This window comes from Pan paniscus, chromosome 20, assembly GCF_029289425.2.
Source record: "Pan paniscus chromosome 20, NHGRI_mPanPan1-v2.0_pri, whole genome shotgun sequence".
Classification (NCBI taxonomy): Eukaryota; Metazoa; Chordata; class Mammalia; order Primates; family Hominidae; genus Pan; species Pan paniscus.
In genome coordinates, this window is record NC_073269.2 from 52,164,757 (window position 1) to 52,189,006 (window position 24,250).

The following is a 24,250-nucleotide window of genomic DNA, read 5'->3' on the forward strand; positions in this document are numbered from 1 at the left end:
TGAATTTTTTAAAAGTTCCATCAACCACGCTACAGGAAAGATAACTTACTTTTCTCTTTGTAGACAAGGATATTGTGAAACATGCAGCTGAAAAAGTAGGAAACATCACAGAGGTGTGTCAGGCAGAAAATTAATAAAAACATTACGTTATCCTTTGGGATTTTGCAATGTTTGTGGTATTTGGCTCTTTTAAATATGTAATTTGTTATTATTTCATATTCTAAGTAAACTTTCATGTCATACAGTGTTTTTTGTTTTCTTTAAACTTTATTTTCCTTTCTTAAAGAGGTCCCTCCTCCCCCATCCCCGCGCTCAATTCCTTTAGCTGGATCCTTCCAGTTCATGACTGATCGGTTTAAAATATGGGTCGTTCAAAAGCCGTGTGAACCCGGGCTAGTGGCTATACCTCTCTGAGACTGTTTTCTTAGTGGTAAAATGGAAATCATAATAACTTTGCAGGGCTGTTATAAAGTTTAAATAAGCCAAGTCCTGCAAAATGCTTAGTGCAGGTTTGGAATGCACCAAGCGATGACAAATCTCAACCTGTCTTTATGCTGAGACCACTCCCCAGTTTCCGGAGCCGCGGCCACTATCTCCCCATGCGCATGCACACCCGGCTCTCCCTTCCAGGCCCTCCCCACCACGTGGGCGCGGCCTACCCTCCCGCAGGGGGTAATAGGTGGAGTCAAGGGGCTACTTCCGGGATTCTTTCCCTTCCACTCTGGGGAACAACCTTTTTGTATGACTGGCAGCATTATTAGCCAGTAGTGATTAGAGAAGAGCCCGACGTTAGGTGCCTCCCCCAACCCATTTGGGACAGCCTCTTCCGAGTTAGCCAATTGGAAGTTTTGGAGGGCGGGTTCTCCTCTGGGGGAGGGACAGAGTGATGGGCGTCTCTTTTGGCTAATGGAAACTCGGCTGCTGGTAAGCTGTGACCAATCAGAAGCGAGAACGCCGGATCCTGGGGCGGGGCTGGAGCTTCGTCAGTTGAACCGCTCGCGAGGAGGGTTGCTAGTGGAGAAGGTGAGAGGCCGCGGGAGTGGCGGTTGCGCGGGCCGTGGTGGAGGTCTTAGGTGGAGGGGAAGGGGCTTCTCTCGGGGGAGAGTGGGCTGCGGTGGGCAGCTGACCTGGCCTGGTAGGAATCGGGAGGGAGGGTGCCCTTTAACAAGGGTAGGCGCTTGATTGAGGGGTTGTGAGGCTGAGCGCAGCATGTGAGTTGGGGGTGATCTGTATATCGCAGGAGGGTCTTCAATGGGGAAAGTTGTAAAGCAGGAGACAGCAGATGGTAAAATATAGAGATGTCCTTGGAATGCAGCGTGGCGATTTAGTAGGAGGTTTTAAGGCAGAGGGTTATTACAGCGCACTATGCTTTACAAGCTTTGATTTGGGTGAAAGTCGTGGGAAGAAGCAATATTGAGGAAGGGAGGGAAGGAGACCTCCAGGGATGAGCATGTGCTTTAAAGAGATGTGAAGCCCTATTATGCCTGTGGCGTTTGCTATGTGCTGTGCACCTGCCAAGTGTTTTAGGTGAATTAACTCTTAAACTTACTCTACTGATGGTTAAGAATGTGGGCTCTGGCGTCGGGTTGAATCCCGAATTTGAATCCTGGCTCTGCCACTGATCATTACTGTGGCTTTGGGCGAGTTGTTTAACCCTTCTGTGCCTCAGCTTCATCATCAGTAGAATGACATCATCTCTGTCTATACCATTGGCTAGCTTCACCCTCTTTATCTAATGAGAACTCCCACGTGTGTATTTCCAGCCTGGATCTCTGCCCTGAACTCCAGACTCATATCGTGGCCGACTCTTCTCTCTTTGGAAGTTCATCTGACATTCAGACATAAACTTGTCCCAAACCAATCTTGCGATTTCTTCCTTTCAACCTCCAAACCCAGTTGATGGGACATTCATCCTGCCAGGTACTAAGATCAAGAAGCTTGGAGTGTTCTTTTTTTTTTTTTTTTTTTGAGACAGAGTTTCGCTCTTGTAGCCCAGGCTGGGGTGCAATGGCGCGATCTCGGCTCACTGAAACCTCTGCTTCCCAGATTCAAGGGAATTACAGGCGCCCGCCACCACACCCAGCTAATTGTTTGTATTTTTAGTAGAGAAGGGGTTTCACTATGTTGGCCAGGTTGGTCTTGAACTCGTGACCTCAGGTGATCCACCCGCCTCAGCCTCCCAAAGTGTTGGGATTACAGGCTTGAGCCACCGTGCCCGGCTAGCTTGGAGTCTTCTTCACTTCTCCCTTTTGTCTTACTTATATATGGTCTAGCAGATCGCATTAGCTCTGTCTTCAAAACACATCCAGAATCCAACCACGCCTCACCAGCTCCTTTGCTACCACTCTGGCCTCAGTTTGTCTCCTGCTCTTACCTGGTTTGTTGCAGTGGCCTTCCAGGTGGGCTCTCTGCCTCTCACTGTTAGGGGGATACTAGTAGAACAGAAGTCAGGTCAGGTTGCTCCTCCTTTTAAACCCTCTCCTGGCTCCCACGTTACACTGCAAAAGTCTTCACCATATCCACGAGGCCCCAACCTATTGGGTTCCTCCTCCTCCCTCCCCTCAACTCCCATCACTTCTCTCAGTCCCCTGGCTCACTCTGCTGCAGCCACCCTGGCCTCCTCGCTGTCCTTTGAACATAGCGAACACATTGCCATCTCAGGGCCTTAGTACTCGCTGTCCCTGAACGCACTGCCACCTCAGGGCCTTTGTACTCGCTGTCCTGTCCTTCTGGATCAGGTCTTTTCAGGTGTCTGTGTGGCTTCTTCCACACCTCTTTCAGGTCTCCACTCAGATGTCAGTTTCACAACCAGGCACTTGCTAAAATACTACTCAAGCTAAAATAACTCCTGTCACTGTGTGGCCCCTCACTTGGCTTTATTTTTCTTCATAACACCACTACCTGATATAGATTATTATTATTTTTTTTTTTGAGATGGACTCTTGCGGGTCACCCAGGCTGGAGTGTAGTGGCGCGATCTCGGCTCACGGTAGCCTCCACCTCCTGAGTTCAAGTGATTCTCCTGCCTCAGCCTCCCAACTAGCTGGGATTACAGGTGTATGCCAGCATGCCCAGCTAATTTTTACATTTTTAGTAGAGACGGGGTTTTGCCGTGTTGGCCAGGGTGGTCTCAAACTCCTGACCTCAAGTGATCCACCCACCTCAGCCTCCCAAAGTGCTGGGATTACAGGCGTGAGCCACTGCGCTGGGCCTATTATTATTTTTTGAGATAGAGTCTTGCTCTGTCACCCAGGCTGGAGTGCAGTGGCATCATTTCTGCTCACTACAACCTACGCCTCCCAAGTTCAAGTGATTCTCCTGTTTCAGCCTCCCAAGTAGCTGGAACTACAGGCATATGCCACCACGCCTGGCTAATATTTGTAATTTTAGTAGAGATGGGGTTTCACCATCTTGGCCAGGCTGGTTTCGAACTCCTGACCTCAAGTGATCTGCCCACCTCAGCCTCCCAAAGTGCTGGGATTACAGGCGTGAGTCACTGTGCCCGGTCCTCACATCAATTATTGTTGGTTTATATCCACTGGGCTTCTTGGACCTCCCCACTAGAGTGTTTGACTCCATGTGAATATGGAACCCAGCACCTAGAAGAGCACATGGTGTTTAAAAAGTGTTGCTTCTCCTATACTGTCCTCATCACCCTTTGGGGTCTCCCTGTGGTATGGGGCAGGGTTGCTGAACTAGGAGGGTCATGTGTGGGGTGGTAGGGTCAGAGGTGGGGGAATAAACTGGGCAGATTGTGGCGCCCAAGGGCAGAAGGAACCTTTAGTGTCTGAAGGAACTTGGAGGAAATGCAGATTTCTGGGCCCACCCCCAGAGTTTCTGCTTGTGTATAGTTGGGACCCGACCTAGGAAGCTGCATTTTCATAAGCACTTGTGGTAAGGATTATGTTCCTTGGCCATCACTGTGAGAAACACTGTTAGGCTGGTTCAGAGTTCGCTGGGGCCACTGTGGTGATTGAGACAGCTCCTGACCCAGCCTGGGAGTCAGGGAGGGCTTCCTGCAGGAGAGGGGATTGGAGCTGAGACCTGGAGGATGACAGGGAATGAGCCGAGGGGAGAAAACCTTGGCTGTATCCCCAGTGTCTAGAACCCCATTCCCTGGCATCTCCCGTTAAATTCACAAGCAGTCCCTGAAGATACAAGATTGATTAAAATGGCTCTGCCCTCACGGGCTCCTGGTCTGTCAAATAATCAACAGATCACACAGATGGTAACAGGGAGTGCCAGCCACTGTTTGAAGCACCTTATATACATTAAATAATTTAGTTCAACAACAACCCTATAAGGTAGGAGCTCTTATTATCCCGCTTTACTGATGGGGGAAGGCCCAGAGAGGGCAAGTACTTTGCCCAAGGACACACCAAGGAGAAAGGCAGCTGGAATCTGAACCCAGAAGTACCCAGCCTGCAGCATGTGCCATGCTTAAGGTGTGAGGCCGCATTTGGGTTAGTTCTGGGAGGAAACAGGAGGTGGTCAGGGAAGGTCAGCTGGGTAAGGGGAAGGAAGACGAATGTTTCTGTCTTTCATGGTGGGATCCTAGAAAAGCCTCAGTTTCATCCTCTGTATAATGGGGATGGTTATAATACCCACCAGAGAGCAGAATTTAGGGTGAGTCATTCATTGGGTTAATAAGTGCGCATGTTCCTTATCTAAGGCAAAAGTTTGCCTTTGAGAGACAGTGGGAGAGGGAGTCGATGCCCCAGGGGGAACTGGGGTGCCGCAGTGTGCACTGTAGAGATTTCATTGCTTGGTTTCCCAGAGGGCTTCTCTGTCTCTACAGTCTGTGGGGACAATGTGGAAGGCTTTGGTCTGTATTCTGGGGCAGTGAAGTGGGGGTTCTATCCAGCCTCAATTCACCCACGTGGTGGGGAGGTGAGGTCAGAATGGGATCGGGAAGGGGGTCATCCAGGCCAGGCCACGCGTGTGAATGTGGGGCGGAGGGCTGCTGCAGGAGAGAGCCCAGCTAGGGTATGGCTGGGCTGGAATATGTGTTGGCGGTGGTGGGGAGCTGCAGAGTGTGGGGAAACAGCCATCAGGTGCGGGCTGCCAAGGGCAGTGATTTGCCCGTGTCTGGTATGGGAGGTAGTGATGTAGATTTGTCTTTGGTGAGCCCAGCGTGGAGAGTTTTCAGCTCCGGCCCTGGGGTAAGAGCTGTGAAATCTGTGAGCTATCTGGGGAGAGCCATTTGGAAGGTGGAGCCAGGGGTGGTGACGTAACGCTGGAAAGGAAAGGGGTCATCCTAGTGAATGATGAGAGGGAGAGAGCTGGGGGCTGAAACACTGGGTGTAAGTGTGCCAGCGCCATGATGTCATGAGGCCCGAGAACTGGGTCAGGTGTGTGGGCCAGGACGGGGCCTGGAGGGCAGCCGCACAGTGCTCGCAGGGATGGGGTGGTGACGTCATGGGTTGGTGAGGGCGGGGCCTCGAAGGCACCGCTGGGATGCGTGAGGTCAGGAAGGAGGCAGAGGCTGAGAAGAGGAACTGGGAGAGGCTCAGGACTGGAATGAAGTCAGCCACCAGGATGAGCCACTGGTCATTCCGAAGCAAGGATGGAGGATGCAGGTAGAGGGACAGGGTCAGCGGCGGGAGGGGAGAGGGGGCTCAGGGTCCGGGGAATCCTAGAAGTGGCGGTGGTGGTGGGGTCAGTGGGGAGGAGGGGTTGTTCAGAGAGGGCTCTCTAAAGGGAAGAGAGGTGGAAAATATGTGTGCGGGTGGAGTGGGGGTTGGGGGTGGGGTTACAAGCAATTTGGGAGGGAACAGAATCCAGGTGAAATATGGGAGTGATGGAATACAGGCTGAAAGTGGGATGTGTGGAGCAGAACCTTGAGCAAATATGCGGGAAGAATGCAGGTGGAAAAACGGGGTGCATTGAAGTTGAATATGCGGGAGCCCTAGGAGACCGTGGGTGGCTGGTGTAGGGAGGAGAGTGCGGCTGCCTCCCTGCCCCCAAATCTGGGAGAGCAGGATGGAATGAAGGGGCTTTGGACGGGAGAGAGGGGGCTGGTTTCCGGGGAATGTAGCATGAGGGTTGGGCTGGAATATGTGGAGTGGGAGGTTCTGCAGAGAGGAGGGGAAGGGGAGTCCAGAATTCCGTGGCCATCTGGGGGACAAGTGACGGGCAGCTGGGGTCAGGGAGGCCGTGTGGAGCTGGCACGGGTGTGGGATTTATTCCATCAGCAGTTACTGAGCACTTAGGACATGCCTAGAGGAGGGGAAGGGGCCGGGCAGCGGGTGAAGTTTGTGGAGGTGAGAGAGGTGTAAGTGTGCAAGGGGAATTGAGTTTAGGCAGAGTATTCGGTGGCTCAGTGTCTGGGATCAGGGCGGGGTGGGGACTAAGGACAAGGCAATGGGATGCCGAAAGGGGCCGCTCTTCGCGGGGTGGGTATGGGGGGTTTCTGCCGAGCAGTGGGGAAAGGGGAGTTGGCGGCGGGGATGCGGTGTGGCGGGCCCCCTTCCTCTGTGCGGTCTCCTCCCGGGAGTTGGGGACCACGAGTGGGGGCGGTGATGCTGTGCGGCTCCTCAGGTGTTCAGTTCCGTGGGTGCCTCCTACGCCTTGGTAACCCCGACGGTGTCGCCGCTGATAGGTTCTGGGAGCCGGAGGGGGTGGGGTTGATGGGCGGGGTTTAGAACACCCAGTGGGGCGGGGCCAGTGCTGCCACGCACTGCATTGGGGTCAGGGGATGTGGGATATGCGGCAATTTGTTTGCAGCGAGATCGAGATTATTATTATTTATTTATTTGTTTTTTCTGAGACAAAATCTTGCTCTGTTACCCAGGCTGGAGTGCAATGGCATGATCTTGGCTCACAGCAACCTCTGCCTCCCGGGTTCAAGCCATTCTCCTGTCTCAGCCTCCCGAGTAGCTGGGATTACAGGCACCTGCCACCACGCCCAGCTAATTTTTGTATTTTTAGTAGAGACGAGGTTTCACCATGTTGGCGAGGCCGGTCTCGAGCTGACCTCAAATGATCCACCCTCCTCGGCCTCCCAAAGTGCCGGGATTACAGGCGTGAGCCAACGCACACGGCCGAGATCGAGATTATTAACCTGGACTTATGAACCATCAGAGAATGAAAGCACAATTGCCAGAGTGTGAATTTTCCAGGGGAAGGGGGTCCCCGAATTCATCAGCCCTTCCAAAGCACTCTTCTCCCAAATGAAGTTAAGAGCTGTGATCTAGAGAGAGGTGTCTGTCAGGATGTCTAGGGCCTATGCCATTGCCCTTGGGCCTCTGAGAAAAGAGATCTGTGGATGGGCCTGGGGGGTGGTAATTTGGGAGCCCCTGAAATGAACTTGCAAAAGGTTGTGGGACTATTCATTTATCTGCAGAAGGCTCAGAAATTTCATTAGATTCTCAAAGGCTCAAGGACTCTAAAAAGGTTAAAAATCCCTTACCTGGAGTTTCAAGGATCATCTTTTTTGCCTCACAATATTGTATTTTCTGATACTAGATTTTATTTTATTTTTTGAGATGGAGTCTCCCCCTGTCGCCAGGCTGGAGTGCAGTGGCACCATCTCGGCTCACTGCAACCTCTGCCTCCTGGCTTCAAGTGATTCTCCTGCCTCAGCCTCCAGAGTAGCTGGGATTACAGGCACGGGGCACCACACCTGGCTAATTTTTTTGTATTTTTAGTAGAGATGGGGTTTCACCATTGTTGGCCAGGCTGGTCTGGAACTCCTGACCTCATGATCCACCTGCCTCGCCTCCCAAAGTGCTGGGATTACAGGCATGAGCCACCGCACCTGGCCTGCTCTGACCCCCTTTTAAAAGCTCGGCTCATCCTACTCCAATACCCCCGTCCCTCTTTCCAGCTTGACTTTTCTCCACAAATGTTTGCTGAATGAATGAATGAATAATAATAAATACATAATGAGTATAAGACTTAATAAATTAATACTAATATTAATCATGATTCTTTTTTTGGCCATCATGTATTTCTTTTCTTTCTTTTTTTTTTTTTTAACTGAGTCAGGGTCTCACTCTGTCACCCAGACTGGAGTGCAGTGGCAAGATCACAGCTCACTGCAAGCTCTGCCTCCAGCCTCCCGAGTAGCTGGGACCACAGGCATGCACCACCACACCTGGCAATTTTTTTGTATTTTTAGTAGAGGTGGGGTTTCACCACATTGCCCAGGCTGGTCTTGAACTCTTGAGCTCAAGCGATCCTCCTGCCTCAGCCTCCCAAAGTGCTGGGATAACAGTTGTCAGCCACTGCGCCCGGCTTGGCAATCATGAGTTTCTAGTATCCAGCACATATTGGACACAGCAGCCTCCAGGTCACAGTACCAAGTACTTTTATACATATTGCCCAATGTAATCCTCACAACAAGTCCACGAGGTTGGTGCCATTATTATACCCATTTTCCAGGTGAGGAAACTAAGGCACAGAGAGGTGAATTCGCTTTCCCAGGATGCCACAGCTGGTAAATGATGGAGCCAGGATATGAGGCCTGGCCTTCCAACTCATGAGCCTGGGCTCTGAGCTTCTCTAGGTTTCTCTCTCATCTCCTTCTCCAGCAACCTTGGCCATGGACCAGCCGGCTGGCCTGCAGGTGGACTACGTCTTCCGGGGTGTGGAGCATGCCGTGCGGGTGATGGTTTCTGGGCAGGTGCTGGAGCTGGAGGTGGAGGACCGGATGACGGCTGACCAGTGGCGGGGCGAGTTCGATGCTGGCTGTGAGTGTGCCTGCCTGGGGTGGGCTCACCTTTCCTCTCCTGGGATCAGCTTCTCCCAGAATATCAGGCCACCCTGAATCCTGCCCACCTGCCTCTTCTTTGTCACCAGAAACTCTCCAGTGTGGGGAGGGGTGTAGGTCTTGTTGCTCAAGCCAGAGACACTGGAGTCGGGTAGAATTGCAGAGCTTAGGTGCATTGCCCTGGGGCTGGGCAAGCGGTCAGACCTCAGGAGAGACTTTTCTCCCCACCCAGTCATTGAAGATTTGACTCACAAGACAGGGAACTTCAAACAGTTCAACATCTTCTGTCATATGCTGGAGTCAGCCCTCACTCAGGTAGGGCCCGGGTTGGCGGGTCGGGGTGGGAGGGGGGTTCTGTCTTCCAGGTGCCAGGGGGGTTGATGCCCATCTGATGTATGTAAGACCCTCTACCTTCTCTTTCATTGTGGGAAGAGGGCGATCATTTTCTTCTTTTGCCAAGTGTAAATGCTTCATTTTGAACTTAATGATAGTTATTCTCATGTAGAAAATTTAGGTCACAGAGAAATATAAAGAAGAAAGTAAAAATCACTCCAGCCCTAATACTCGCTTCTGTTAATATTTTGGTGAAAATCACTCCAGTCCTTTCTCCATGTCTCTGTTTGTTTCCAAATACGTGTGTGTGTGTGTGTGTGTGTGTGTGTGTGTGTATGTGTGTGTATGCATTTGCAGATCTGTAATAATATATAGTTTATATAATTTCCAAGGTATTCTGCAACCTGCTTTTTTTGGTTTGTTTGTTTATTTTTTTTTTGAGATGGAGTCTCGCTCTGTTGCCCAGGCTGGAGTGCAGTGGCGCCATCTCAGCTCACTGCAACCTCCGCCTCCCAGGTTCAAGTGATTCTCCTGCCTCAGCCTCCTGAGTAGCTGGGATTACAGGCGCACGCCACCATGCCCGGCTAATTTTTTGTATTTTTAGTAGAGACGGGGTTTCATCATGTTGACTAGGCTGGTGTGGAGCTCCGGACATCAGGTGATCCACCCGCCTCTGCCTCCCAGAGTGCTGGGATTACAGGCGTGAACCACTGCACCCAGCCTGCAACTTGCTTTTAAAGGATTCAGCAATATCTCATAAAAATGTAGTCACATCAGTGAATATAGCCATTCATTCATTTCATTTGCTGAGCATTGACAGTGTGTCAGTCATTGTGGGGGACACGGGGGATACAGCAGTGAACAACAGACAAAACCCCTGTCCTCATGAGGCTGACATTTTGGAGAGACAGACAAATGAAAAAATACATAATGTCAGGTATTTAAAAGTTTTTGTTTGTTTGTTTGAGATGGAATCTCACTCTGTCTCCCAGGCTGGAGTGCAGTGGCGTGATCTCAACTCACTGCAATCTCTGCCTCCTGGGTTCAAGCAATTCTCCTGCCTCAGCCTCCCGAGTAGCTGGGACTACAGGCGTGTGCCGCCACACCCGGCTAATTTTTGTATTTTTAGTAGAGATGGGGTTTCACTGTATTGGCCAGGCTAGTCTTGAATACCTGATCTCAAGTAATCCTCCTGCCTTGGCTTCCCAAAGTGTTGCAATTACAAGCGTGAGCCACCGTGCCCAGCCTAAAAGTAATAATCAGCGGGAAGAAGCAGGTTAGAACTTAGAGTGACAGGGATGGGTGGTATGTAGATATCTTTTTTTTTTTTTTTTTTTTTTTTGAGACAAGAGTTTTGCTCAGTTGCCCAGGCTTAGTGGCACAGTCTCAGCTCACTGCAACCTCCGCGTCTCAGGTTCAAGTGATTCTCATGCCTCAGCCTCCCAAGTAGCTGGGACTACAGGCCTGCCCACCATGCCCAGCTAATTTTTGTATTTATTTATTTATTTTTTTTGAGACACTATCTGTGTAGCCCAGGCTGGAGTGCAGTGGCATGATATTGGCTCACTGCAACCTCTGCCTCCCGATTTCAAGCAATTCTCCTATTTCAGCCTCCTGAGTAGCTGGAATTACAGGCATGCGCCATCATGCCCGGCTAATTTTGTATTTTTAGTAGAGACGGGGTTTTGCCATCTTGGCCAGGCTGGTCTTGAATTCCTGGCCTCAAGTGATCCACCTGCCTCGGCCTCCCAAAGTGCTGGGATTACAGGTGTGAGCCACCGCGCCTGGCCTGGACAAGCGATAGTTTCTTAAAGGTTAGTTGCAATGTGGAATCTGCATCCTCCTCAGTGAACTTTTTGTATTGTTACATTAAATTCCACTGACTTATCTTGCATTTTGTATGGATATTTTTTTACCTGTGGATGATCTTGTAACATCATGCATTGGTCATTTGGAAAATATTGGTTCACTAAGTTGTGCAGATTTTCCAAATGTTGACACATTTCCTTATATAATATCCAGAAGTCACATTTGTTAATATCCTCACCGATTTCCCCAGGAAAGTCTGTGAACACCGAGAAGCTATCAGACACCCAGTGGAAGATACAAGTTTTCCAAAATTCTAATTTCAAGTGCAAAGCTTGAATTTTGTTATTGGCAAGACATCCTGTTAGCTGTTTTTCTTGAAGTGACAGGCTCACTTTGTTCGTTTTTGAGAAAATGTCTGCCAGATAGCCCGAGTCTAAATAACCATAGTTTTGTCTGTCAGTCGTTTTTTTTTTTTCAAGTAAAAATAGTGTTCCATGAAAAGTGGCTAATTTAGCTCAAAACTCAGATACAGAAGTGCTTTTTCCCGAGACCATCGTCATACTTTGGCGTGCACAGAAGTACTTGATGTGTACTTCCCATTTTCTTGCTCAACATAATAAAGAGATGTGTGCTCTAGGGGCTGAATTCAATAAAATTAATAATTTTTACTGCTTCGTCAAGAACATTCCGATGTTTCATTTCCTGTGTTTTATGGTTGATTTGCTTATTTACTTGTTTGTTTATTTCTCTTCCCCAGCCCCCCACTGAGACTGGGGAGATACAATAACCTCCAGTACCATTCGGTGCCAGGGGCTTGATTTCTCCTAAGGCACCAGCAGTTTTTCCCACCATTGCTTTTGTACCATTCGCGCACATGTCAACACAGTGAAAAAGACAAATGACGTCTTTGTATTATTATGAAAGTAGCTTTGACCTCAGTGGCGATCCCTGAAAGGGTCTCGGGGACCCCCCAGGGATCTGGAGACAGCACTCGGAGAGTCACAGGTCTAAGCTGTTCTCTCTGGTTGAGCACTTAGGTTCTTTCTGGTTTCTTCCTTCGATGAAGTCCTTGTGTCTGCCCTAGGACAGGGCCATGTTGATCGCCAGCCTTCGCGTAGGAAAGCCTAGCCCGCCTAGAGAACGGGAAGGGCTGTGGCCCAGGTGTGTGCTAGGTGCCCTCCGTGTGGCAGTGGCGGGTGCTGTGGCAGCTCCTCCTCTCCTCTCCTGACAGAGTAGTGAGTCAGTCACCCTGGACCTGCTGACCTACACAGACCTGGAGTCCCTGAGGAACCACAAGATGGGGGGCCGCCCAGGCTCCTTGGCCCCCAGGTCGGCCCAGCTCAACTCCAAGCGCTACCTGATCCTCATCTACTCCGTGGAGTTTGACAGGTGGGGAGAAGGGTCTGGCTCCAGGGCCAGGCTGGTGGGCGGGGTGGGAGAGGATGTGGGTAGGCCTTAGGAACCCCTGGCACCCAGGCAAGGTGACATTGGTTAAGCCTTGCCTTGGGAATCTTCCCTGTTGGGGTTTGTATCATTTAGTATTGTGTTTGGCTACAAGTAGCAGAATAACCATCACCAGTGCCCTAAACAAACAATACATCAAACAAATAATACGTCACGTAACAAGATGTCTAGGTAGGTGTCTGCCACCTGTTTAACAGTTCCACTAGGGACTCAAGCTCTTTCTTTTTTATTTTTTTCCCTTTACTGTCGTTAATGTGTTGGCTTTTTTTTTTTGAGATGGAGTCTCACTGTCTCATCCAGGCTGGAGTGCAGTGGTGTGATCTTGGCTCACCACAACCTCTCCCTCCCAGGTTCAAGCAATTCTTGTGCCTCAGCCTCCAGAGTAGCTGGGACTACAGGCACCCACGACCACGCCTGGCTAATTTTTGTATTTTTAGTACAGACGGGGTTTTGTCATGTTGCCCAGGCTGGTCTTGAACTCCTGGCCTCAAGTGATCCTCCTGCCTCAGCCTCAAAAGTGCTGGGATTACAGGCATGAGCCACCACGCCCGGCTTGGCCTTTTGACTTCATCTTTATCTCTTCATGGCCACAAAATAGCTGCTGGATCCTCCAGACATTGCATCTATATCAAGGCAGGAAGAAGAGGGACAGGGCTGAGTTTGTTAATTGCCTTTGCTGTTTTTATCGGGGAAAAAAAAGTGTTCCCAGAAGACTCCCAACAGATTTCCTGTAATATGTGGCCAGAGGTGGTCACATGCAAGGGATGCTGGGAAAATGAATATCTGGCTTTCTAGCCTTTATAGGGGGAGGCAGCAAGAGAGTTGGGAATGGCAGTTGTGTAGCTAGGTGACCGTGTCTGTCCCATGTGTTAGTAGCCACTGGATTTCTCAGTGGGAAGTTACCAATCCTCTGTGAATAGCATCTCATGGGGCCGTTAATCACAATGGCTCACCTTTCCCCAGCCAAGCCAGGGTCACCCAGGCCAGGCCAACCAGAATCCCCCGCTGTGGCATCTGAATTAGGATTGTGTTTGGCTGCAAGTAACATGATACCAGCATTCCCTTCATCAGCAGTGTGTGACAAGGAAGTTCCCCCAGACTACACCAGGGCTGCCAATCCCAGTGGTCTCCAAATTGTTATATAAGAGGCTTTCACAGGTGGTGACTGGAACAAGGGGTCCGGGGACAGGGAGTGTGTGCTTGAGGGTGTGCTCATAAGCCTCTAGGACAGTGCAGTTTTTGGAATCGTGTGTTTTCGTACTCTGTGGCTCTCAGAGGCTGGTGTTTACCCTCAGGTGCATTCTTGGCCTCTGAGATGCCACAGTTTTAATCCTCCCTCCTCAGGATTCACTACCCGCTGCCCCTCCCGTACCAGGGCAAGCCAGACCCCGTGGTTCTGCAGGGCATCATCCGGTCACTGAAGGAGGAACTGGGCCGCCTGCAAGGGCTGGATGGCCAGAACACTCGGGACACCCGGGAGAATGAGATCTGGCACCTGCGGGAGCAGTGAGTCTTGGAGGGGTGGGCAGCTGGGGTGGGTGGGGGCCCTCCCATCATGCACTGCGGGGCCCATGCTCGGTCCTGTGGGGAGGATGACTGTCCTTTGCCCACCACGTATTTATTCTTTTTTTTTTGAGACAGAGTCTCACTCTGTTGCCCAGGCTGGAGTGTAGTGGCGCGATCTTGGCTCACTGCAGCTTCCTCCTCCCGGGTTCAAGCGATTCTCCTGTCTCAGCCTCCCAAGTACCTGGGATTACAGGCACGCGCCACCATGTCCCCCTAATTTTTGTATTTTTAGTAGAGAAGGGGTTTTGCCATGTTGGCCAGGCTGATCTCAAACTCCTGGCCTCAAGTGATCTGCCCGCGTTGGCCTCCCAAAGTGCTGGGATTACAGGCATGAGCCACTGCGCCCGGCCTCTGAGCCCCTCTTCTGTACCTTTGTGCTGGGTGGTGCTGGGGACATAGTGGTGACCAAGACTATCTTGGCACTGCCCTCCTGGGACTCTGAGTCCAGGGAGGGAAGCAGATGTGTTTGCAGACAGTGAAGGCTCTGGGTGGGGTACCTGACCCTGCCTGGTATGGGAGGGGTGTTCTTGGCAAAGGGAGAAGCATGTGCAAAGGTTGGGGGGAGGTCGAGCTCTATGTAGGTGAATCCACCTTCATGGGGTGCACCTTTTGTGCTAGCCCCTCCCTGCCACTCACGTAGTGCCCAGCCCTGGGGGAGATGGGTGCTAGGTATATAAGCGCCTGGGTATATCATTACAGATGGAGATGAGTGGGGCAGGAAAGGGAGCCTGTGCTGTGGGAGGCTGTCACAGGACTCCACTGGGGTGTGGGGTGGGTCAGGCCCAGGGGCTGGGGAAGTGTTGTAGGCAGAGGGAACAGCCTGGGCAAAGTCCTTGTGTTAGGTGGGAATACGGTGAGAACAAGGGAATGAATGAAGTGAAAGAAGCAAAGGCCTTTGGCGTATATATTCATGCCTGCCTTGTGCTTGGTTCTGTTGGGGAGACGAATCTGGGGCTTGATCGCTACCGGGAAGAGGCCTGGCTCATTGGGGAGGACTAATAATATTTTTAGTAATAATATTACCAGTAACTAATGTTTATTGAACATTTAACTGTATGCCAGGGCTGCTCTGTGCTTTATGATTAAATTCATTTTATCCTCACAGCCACCCTACAAGGTAGGCACTGCTATTATCACCGTTTGACAGAGGCACAGAGAAGTTAGGGAACTTGGCGCAGGTCACACAGTGGGTAATATGGCTAGGCTGGACCTTAGATCCAGGCAGCCAGCGCCGAGGCTCTGTTGTTTCCCCAGCTGTTTGCACTGTTGGTGGCTGCAAGCCCAGGACAGAGCGCTAAGTCCTGACCCGGAGGACCAGTCCTTATGGGAGCTCACGGGGCTGGGGAACCCCGCCGGTCTTCGGAGGAGCTCGCCTGTGTACGGCTGGGCCGAGGAAGGCCGCAGTGGGGAGGCCAAAATTTATCCTCAGGATCTGCTCTCAGGCTGTGTGTGTGTGTGTGTGTGTGTGTGTGTGTGTGTGTGCGCGCGCGCGCGCGCGCGCTTGCTCTGTCTCAGGCTGTGTGTGTGTGTGTTTCTAGGTTTGTGTTTCTGGGTGCGTGTTTCCCAAGATGGCCACAAGGTGGCGCCCTCCGCCCTTTGGAACCAACCACAGGAGCCTTGAGATCCCACAGCTGCTCAGTGGCTTCTTATCTTCCTCTTCCCAGCCAGGAATTAGGGAGTTTGGGAAGGTTCTGAGATTTATTCATTCATTGAGCCAACATTTATGGAGTTCATACTGTGCCAGGCACACTGCCTGACGCTAGTTAATGTTTATTATGCTAGACATGGTCTAAGCACTGTGGATAGATAGATTCTTACAGCCTAACAGGCGGGCATTCTTATTATCGTCCCTCTTCACAGATGAGAAAAGATGGCCTGAGGCTCAGAGATGTGAAGTGAAACTGCCCAGGGCCACCCAGCTTGTTAACAAGTGGAATAGAGTTGAATGCAGGGCACCCGGCCATGCAGCCTGGGGTCCTGTGCAGTGAACCAGACAGGTGGAGGCTCTGCCCCCAGAAAGGTGGGATCCACATGGGAAACGGACACTCCTCTACATGCCAGGTCTGCCGGGGTTGGTGCTAGGAAGCAAAGGTATAGAGGGCTGGGAGAGCGGAGAACGTCAGGGGCAGGTAGGCTTCCCGGATGAGTGGAGTCGTTCTTGCCAGGAGAAGAAGGAGAGAAGGTTCTGGGAGGTGAGAACTGCATCTGGCTGGAGCCTGTGGGAGAGGGAGGCAGGAGGAGAGGAGGGGAGAAGTCAGATGGGCAGGGGCTGAATAGAAAGGAAAGCTCTTTGTTAGAGAGTGTGGGGAACCACGGATTTTAAGAAGGATTTATTAGGAAAAATTCCAGCACCACAAAAGTAAACAGTAGTATAATTTGCACGTACTTGTCCCCCAGCTTCAACAGTTACCCACGTTTGCCCATCTTGTTTGATGTACTGCCACCCCCTGCCCTGTAGCAAATCCCAGTCTTCGTGTCTCCTCTGTAAAAGCATCAGTGTGTATCTTTAACATATAAGGATATAAGTGCTGCCATCACATCCAACAAAATTCACAAAAATTCCATGATGTCATCTGAAACCCACTGCGTATGCGTTCACACTTACACTTCTCTGATCACCTCTCAAGTGTCTTTTTTGCAAGTGGTTTGAATTCGTCCTGTATCTAAATACGGCTGCACATTGCAGTTTGTCGAGGTCTTTCTTTTCTTTTTTTTTTTCAGTCTTGCTCTGTTGCCCAGGCTGGAGTGTGGTGGTACGATCTTGGCTCGCTGTGTCCTTGACCTCCTGGGCTCAAGCGATTCTCCCACCTCAGCTTCCTGAGTAGCTGGGACTACAGGCACATGCCATCATGCCCAGCTAATTTTCATATTTTTTTATAGAGACAGGGTTTGCCTGTGTTGCCCAGGCTGGTCTTGAACTTCTGAATTCAAGCCATCCACCTGCCTTGGCCCCCCAAAGTGCTGAGATTACAGGCACGAGCCACTGAGCTTGGCTGATGTATTTCTTAAATCTCTTTTAATTTATATCCCCCTCTCCACTTTTCATGCTACTTATTTGTGGAAGAAATCAGGTTATTTGTCCTGTAGAGTTTTGCAGTCTAGATTTTGCTGAATTTTTCCCTAGCAAGCATACTCAGATGGAAAAATGAAAAATAGATTTTGCTGATTATATCGCCATGGTGTGTTTAATGTCCTTCTCTGTCCCCTGTACTTGCAGTGAAGTGGTGGCTAACCCTATATAGGTTTAATCACATGTGGGGTAGGTTTTGGCAAGATGCCTCCTTTGGTGGTGTTGAGACTGATGATTTCAGCTGTTGAGAGCTGGCTCCCTCTTTTATAAAGTTCTCCTCGGCCTTTCAACCAATACAGTGGTTCACTCTGGATATGCACTCAAATTGCCCGGGAGTTTTGAAAAATCTCAGTGCCCTGGCTGCCCTGTACATTCACCATTTCTTTTTCTTTTTTTGAGACCGAGTCTCGCACTGTCACCCAGGCTGGAGTGCAATGGCGTGATCTCTGCTCACTGCAACCTCTGCCTCCTGGGTTCAAGCGATTCTCCTGCCTCAGCCTCCTGAGCAGCTGGGATTACAGGTGTGTGCCACCACACCCGGCTGATTTTTGCATTTTTAGTAGAGACGGGGTTTCACCGTGTTGGCCAGGCTGATCTCGAACTCTCGACCTGTCTCAAGTGATCCACCTGTCTCAGACTCCCAGAGTGTTGGAATTACAGGTGTAAGCCACCGTGCCTGGCCTATTTTTCTTTTTTTAAAAATTTTGTGAGCAGTGAGGAGTTCCAGGGCAGGCTCTGACTCCTCCAGACACACCACTTACACCTGAATCTCTGGGATGGGACCCGTCCCTCCTGCCCAAGAGTCCCACTGCTTCCACTACTTAACTTTCTTGTTGTGAAAAATAATATACTCCAAAGAGTATAAAATATAAATGTACGGTTTCACAAATTATCATAAAGCCAGCGTACATGTAACAACTACCCAGGTTAAGAAATTGAGGCCGGGCTCAGTGGCTCATGCCTGTAATCCCAGCACTTTGGGAGGCCGAGGCGGGTGGAACACCTGAGGTCAGGAGTTCAAGACCAGCCTGGCCAACATGATGAAACCCTGTCTCTACTAAAAATACAAAAATTTAGCTGGGCAGGGTGGCGCATGCCTGTAGCCCCAGCTACTCGGGAGGCTGAGACAGGAGAATCACTTGAACCCAGGAGGCAGAGGTTGCAGTGAGCCGAGATCACGCCACTGCATTCCAGCCTGGGTGACAGAGGGAGACTCTATGTGGAAAAAAAAAAAAAGGAGAAAAAAATCAAAAGTAGTCATTTCCCCATAGCCTCCGTATGTCTTTTTCCGGGAGAGACCCTCCTGCCCCAACCATGCTCCCAAATGCACCAGATCTCACTCACTTGATTTGCTTATGGTTTTGCCAGCTGAACTATGCATCCCTAAACAATATAGTTTAGTTGTATCTCTTTTTGCACTTAATTTAATTTTTTTTTTTTTTAAGAGACAGAGTCTTGCCCTGTCACCCAGGCTAGAGTGCAGTAGTGCAGTCATGGCTCACTGTCAACTCAGACTCCTGGGTTCAAACAACCTTCCTGCCTCAGCCTTCCCAGTAGCTGGGACTACAGGCACATGGCACCATGCCAAGCTTTTTTTTTTTTTTTGAGACAAAGTCTTGTTCTGTCCCCCAAGCTGGAGTGCAGTGGTGCAATGTCAGCTCACTGCAATCTCTGCCTTCTGCCTCCTGGGCTCAAGCGATTCTCCTGCCTCAGCCTCCTGAGTAGCTGGGATTACAGGTGCCCCCCACCAGACCTGGCTAATTTTTTTTTTGAATTTTTAGTAGAGAGGGGGTTTCACCATATTGGCCAGGCTGGTCTTGAACTCATGACCTCAGGTGATCTGCCTGCCTTGGCCTCCCAAAGTGCTGGGATGACAGGCATGAGCCACTGTACCTGGCTGCAAGCTAATTTTTGTAGAGATGGGGATTTACCTTGTTGCCCAGGCATGTCTCAAACTCTTGGGCTCAAGGTATCTGTCCGCCTTGGCCTCCCAAAGTGCTGGGATTACAAGTGTGAGCCACCACACTTGACCTACTTATATGTCTTTTCTTGTGATGAAAATCGTAGTTTCTAGGGATAATAACATATTTATTTGCTTTATCTTAAACAATACCAGTGTAATTACTAATAATTGAATTTTGAATGAAGTTTAACATTTCCAGGGCCGGGTGCGGTGGCTCACACCTGTAATCCCAGCACATTGGGAGGCTGAGGCGGGCAGATCATGAGGTCAGGAGTTTGAGACCATCTTGGCCAACATGGTGAAACCCCGTCTCTACTAAACATACAAAAATTAGCCAGGGGTGGTGGTGGGCGCCTGTAATCCTAGCTACTTGGGGGCTGAGGCAGGAGAATCGCTTCAACCCGGGAGGCAGAGGTTGCAGTGAGCCAAGATCGTGCCACTGCACTCCAGCCTGGGTGACAGAGCAAGACTCCGTCTCAGAAAAAAAAAAAAAGATTTCTTTGTAGTTCTTTTTGGCCTTAGGCTATATCCCGCTTGCTCAAATGACGTGTTTTAGTCACCTCCTATAATTCTCCAATGTGCCACCAACTTTGATATAGAGTTAGGTCTGTTTGGGCCAGTTTCTTTTAAAATTTTTGTGATGGCATTTGTTAAAATTTAATTAATTAATTTGTATAAAATATTTTTATAGTTCCAAAACTGAAAAAGAGGGTACATTCAGAGAGGTCCAATTTCTTACATTTTTAAAAAAATTATTTTTACTTCTGGTTTTCTTATTTTTTTGAGATGTGATCCACCTGCCTCGGCCTCCCAAACTGCTGAGATTACAGGCATGAGCCACTTTGTCCAGCCAGAGAAGTCCAATTTCTGTTCATTTTCCCCTTCCCCATAAATAATCCTTTTTTTCCCCATAGATTTTGGTTTATTCTGTAATTTTGAAAATATAAACATATAATTTATAATTCTCATTTCTTTTATGAAAAGGGACATTCTGAACATACTGTCTGCACCGCACTGTGTCACAGCAGTCACTCGGTGACAGGACACAGAGATACTCTACTTTCCTCTTTATAGTTTTGTGGGACTCAATTGAGTAGATGTATTAGAAATTCAATTAGTTCTCTTTTAACATACATTTTGGTTATTTCCACTCTTTTGCTATTACAGATTGTGCTGCAATGAATAGCCTTGTGTATACATTTTCTCAAGGAAGGGTTTTGAGCATGGTAGTTACCTGATCAAATTTGTATTGTAGAGGATTTCGTGACTGGGAGACTGGCCTGGCGAGGTGGGAGGAGGAGGGAGGCAGTGCTAGGCTTTCAGGGTGTGTACAGATTGATGAAATCGTTTAGAATTGGAACTCACATGGCTGTGTTCCCACTCCTTCACCCGCACCAGGGGGAGGAGTGTGTGTGTGTGTCCTGTGCGTGGTGGGGTCATGTCCTCTTCGTGAGGTGGATGGGGGTGATGTGACCACATCCCTCCTCACACGTCGCAGGGGATATGATAGGACCCTGCCCCTCCCCATGGGGTCAGTTGAGACTGATGAGCCGTGTACCCCCTTCCGGGGAGGTGAAATGATGAGGCGTCCCACCCCCATGGAGTAGTGGGAATGGGGCCATGCCTCTCTCTCCAGCGCTCTCTCCCCGTCTTCCCCAGGGTGTCGCGCCTGGCGTCCGAGAAGCGGGAGCTGGAGGCGCAGCTGGGCCGATCGCGCGAGGAGGCGCTGGCCGGGCGCGCGGCGCGCCAGGAGGCCGAGGCGCTGCGCGGGCTGGTGCGCGGGCTGGAGCTGGAGCTGCGGCAGGAGCGCGGCCTCGGGCACAGGGTGGCCGGCCGTCGCGGCCAGGACTGCCGCCGTCTGGCCAAGGAGGTGAGCAGCGGGGGCCCGGGGCGGCCAGCGAGGCGCGGACCTCGGCCTCAGCCTGGACCTCCGCGCCCCTCTCCCCTACCCGGCAGCTCGAGGAGGCGAAGGCATCGGAGCGGAGCCTGCGCGCCCGGCTGAAGACGCTGACCAGCGAGCTGGCATTGTACAAGAGGGGGTGAGAGCGAGGCCTGCCAGGCGCCTGGGCGGATGGGCGGGCCCTGAGGGTGTGGAGCCTGATGAGGCGGAGCCTAAGGGAGGCGGGGCGGGGCCAGGTAGGGTGGAGGGGGCGGGGCTGAAGGGGAGGCGGGGCTTAGCGGACCCCGTCTGGAGTCCAGACAGGATTTGGGTGCAGTGTTTAGGAGGTGGACCCGGGCTGTGCGGAGATGCGCAGGCTTGGGGCGGCGTTCAGGAGGGACTGGGAAAGGGATCGTGCCCTAGGGTCTCCTGGTGCGAAAGGGTGCGGCGCAGCAGGTGGGATCAGGGTGAGGTCCGCTGGCATTTATGGGGTGGGTGGTGGAAAATTGGAAAGAGTTTCCGGGGAGTTGTGGAAGACTCCGGAAAGAAGGGTCTGTTGAAGCGGGTGTGTTGAAAGGATGTAGGGGAATGACAGAGGGGTGTTTTAGGGGTTTGGGTGAGGTCTGGGGGGGAAGATATCGAGAGGGTCGTGGGCCCAGGAGTGCACGTCTAGGAGTTGATGGGGTAGGCCTGAGGGTTCGGAGAAGGTGCGGTCGGGGAGGAGTCTCGCGATTGAGTTTGTCGGGGCGGGCGGGAAGCTGACAGCTGCCCCTGTGGTCTCAGGAGGCGGACTCCGCCGGTGCAGCCGCCCCCGACGCGGGAGGACCGGGCCTCATCGTCCCGGGAGCGCTCCACGTCGCGAGGCCGCGGCGCCGCGCGCTCCTCATCCCGGGAGAGCGGCCGCGGGAGCCGGGGTCGGGGTCGGGGCCGCCCTGCGCGCCCCTCGCCCTCGCCCACAGGTCTGTGCCCCTGCCCTGCGGTAGGGAGGGGACGCACTGGCGCTGCCAAGGCCCGTCTCCGGACCTAGCCGCCTCCTCTCCCACGCCGTCCTAGGTGGTCGCGCGCTCCGCTTCGACCCCACGGCCTTTGTGAAAGCCAAGGAAAGGAAGCAGAGAGAGATCCAGATGAAGTCAGTGCCCCTTCCTCCCTCACCTGCCCCTGTCCCTGGCCCGTGCCCGCTCCCGGGCGCTCATCTCTCCACGCCACCATCAGTCTCCATCCCCTGCCACCTGCTCGCTTCTCGCCGGATACCCCGCCTGCTGTGCCTTCCGTCCGTCCTACCTCCTCGTCTGTGTTTCTGCATGCTTTCCGCTCGTAGGCCTGTCACCTCAGGCTTTCGCTGGCGTGGCTGTGACCTTTAGGGGCGCAGTGACCCCCTTGCCTGCAGGAGTTGGGCGTACAGACCGGCGTCTCCTTTCTTTTTTCCCAGGCAGCAGCAGCGGAACCGCTTAGGCAGTGGGGGAAGCGGGGACGGTCCGTCCGTCTCCTGGTCTCGCCAGACCCGGCCCCCTGCTGCCTTGACTGGCCGAGGGGACGCCCCTAACCGCTCCCGAAACCGCAGCTCCTCAGGTAACTGGCCTGGAGCTCGGGGCTGCCGGGCTAGGCGGAACTGGGCGGGGCTGGGCGGGCTGGGAGGCACGGGGCTGGGCGGGCTGGGAGGCACTGGGCAGGGCCGGCGGGCTGGGAGGGCCTGGGAAGCACTGGGCGGGGCCAGCGAGGGCCAGCGCTCACGCCCTCCGTCTCCCTCTAGTGGACAGTTTCCGCAGCCGCTGCTCGTCTGCCAGCTCCTGCAGCGATTTGGAGGATTTCTCTGAGTCGCTCTCCAGAGGGTAAAACTTGAACTTGGGAAAAGGATCACCTCCAAAGGGTTTCTGGGGAGACTAGAAACAGTCTTTTGCAGGGAAATTGGGTGATGGAGGCTGGGGGCCTTGAAACCACAAAGGTCGGGGAGGTGGGAAGTACCAGAGCCTCCCCACCACTGGTCCTTGGTTACTCCTTTTTCTCAGGGGTCACCGCCGCCGTGGGAAGCCTCCCAGCCCAACGCCCTGGAGTGGGTCCAATATGGTGAGTAGAAGGGGCAACATAAACCACTGGAACACAGCTGCCCCCATTTCCTGTGATTCCTTCCTGGGGATCAGGTGCAGAGGCGACTCTGAATGCCTTTGGCAATAGGGCTTTTTTAAGAGTGCGCCTCGCTCTTTCAGGCTGGGGTGCAGCGGGGCAATTGTAGCTCACGGCAGCTTTCAACTCCTGGACTCAAGAGACCCTCCCACCTCGGCCGATGGAGTAGCTGGGACTAGGCTTTTTTGGGGGGGCAGGGTGGGGTTGAGACAGGATAAGGGGGTGGTATTGTCTCTTTATGTTGCCCAGGCTGGTCTGGAACTCCTGGCCTCAAGCCATCCTCAGCCTCCTACAGCGCTGGAGTTACAGGCTGGGCCAGCGCACCTGGCCTGGGAACAGCACGTTTTGAGAGCATTAGATTGGAGAAGGAATAATGAGGGGCACGTGATGCTCTTTAGGGCTTTGGCTTCTGACTGTCAGGTCTTAAAACCTGTCTCCTCCTCTTCCCAGCTGTATGGTTCAAGGCAGTTCTTTAGCCTCTCTGTACCTTAGTTTTTGTTTATCAGTTAACCAGGGTTGGTAATGGCATCACCTCACATGTGAGGTGAGGGCTCTGTGAGGACATTAGGAGGTTATTTTGCATATAATGAATGGCCAGTAGGTGTCAGGCCTTATTTTTCCCCAAGGTCCTTAGGCTCAGGATTTCCAGTGGGATTTAGGGGGACAGGAATAGAGGGACGGTGGGTGACCCCCTTTCCTACCTTCCCCATCACCAGAAGTCTGCCCCCGTGGAACGCAGCCACCATCAGAAATCTCTGGCCAACTCCGGGGGCTGGGTCCCCATCAAAGGTGAGCCTGGGACTCCACATCCCCTCTCCCAGCCCCCGGACCCGTTGGAATGGTAGTGGGGGCAGTGGTATATTGGGCCCAGGAACTCCCTGGGGCTTCAGGCCCCTCACAGCCCCCATACCCACACCTGCTCTCACAGAGTACAGCTCGGACCACCAGGTGGCTGACATGGCCGAAATAGACGCACGCCTGAAGGCCTTGCAGGAGTACATGAACCGACTGGACATGCGGTCATAACGTGGAGAAGGGGTACTGCCCCTCCATCCCCCACCCACTTGCTGGGTACGGTGTGGGGGGTGGGGCCAGGGTGGCCTCCAGCCCTGCCCAGTCCCTGCCCTGGCCCCATCCCTCCTGCTGCCCCTGGGGTCTCAGGTGTGTGAGGCCCTGACCCTGCCCTCTCCCCAGGCAGTGCATGCTGGGAGGGAGGATGTGTGCATTTTGTAAATAAACGTATTTGCCCTGGGGACCCCTCAGCTTATGACTAAAGGGTGAGGGTGGAGTGGGGAGAAATGTGGAGGAAGAGAAATTGGGGGGTATAATTGG

General features: G+C 52.1%; 1 protein-coding gene across 6 annotated transcripts; it reads left to right on the plus strand.

Annotated features, from left to right (window-relative positions):
- Positions 1-973: 973 nt before the first annotated feature.
- CCDC61 (coiled-coil domain containing 61) lies at positions 974-24,173 on the plus strand. 6 transcript variants are annotated; one of them, XM_034945588.1, is made up of 14 exons: positions 974-1,023; positions 8,535-8,693; positions 8,946-9,028; positions 12,087-12,244; positions 13,664-13,825; positions 20,578-20,788; positions 20,875-20,957; positions 21,581-21,756; positions 21,851-21,926; positions 22,227-22,366; positions 22,548-22,626; positions 22,804-22,861; positions 23,635-23,707; positions 23,847-24,173. In XM_034945588.1, the coding sequence occupies exons 2-14, from the start codon at positions 8,546-8,548 to the stop codon at positions 23,942-23,944; spliced, it is 1,545 nt and encodes a 514-aa protein (XP_034801479.1). In that variant the 5' UTR covers positions 974-1,023; positions 8,535-8,545; the 3' UTR covers positions 23,945-24,173. The 6 variants fall into 6 exon arrangements, with proteins under 6 accessions (XP_034801479.1, XP_034801481.1, XP_034801480.1 ...); XM_034945590.3 differs by having other exon boundaries at positions 994-1,023; positions 8,510-8,693; XM_034945589.3 differs by lacking the exon at positions 974-1,023 and adding an exon at positions 1,348-1,920.
- Positions 24,174-24,250: the final 77 nt, after the last annotated feature.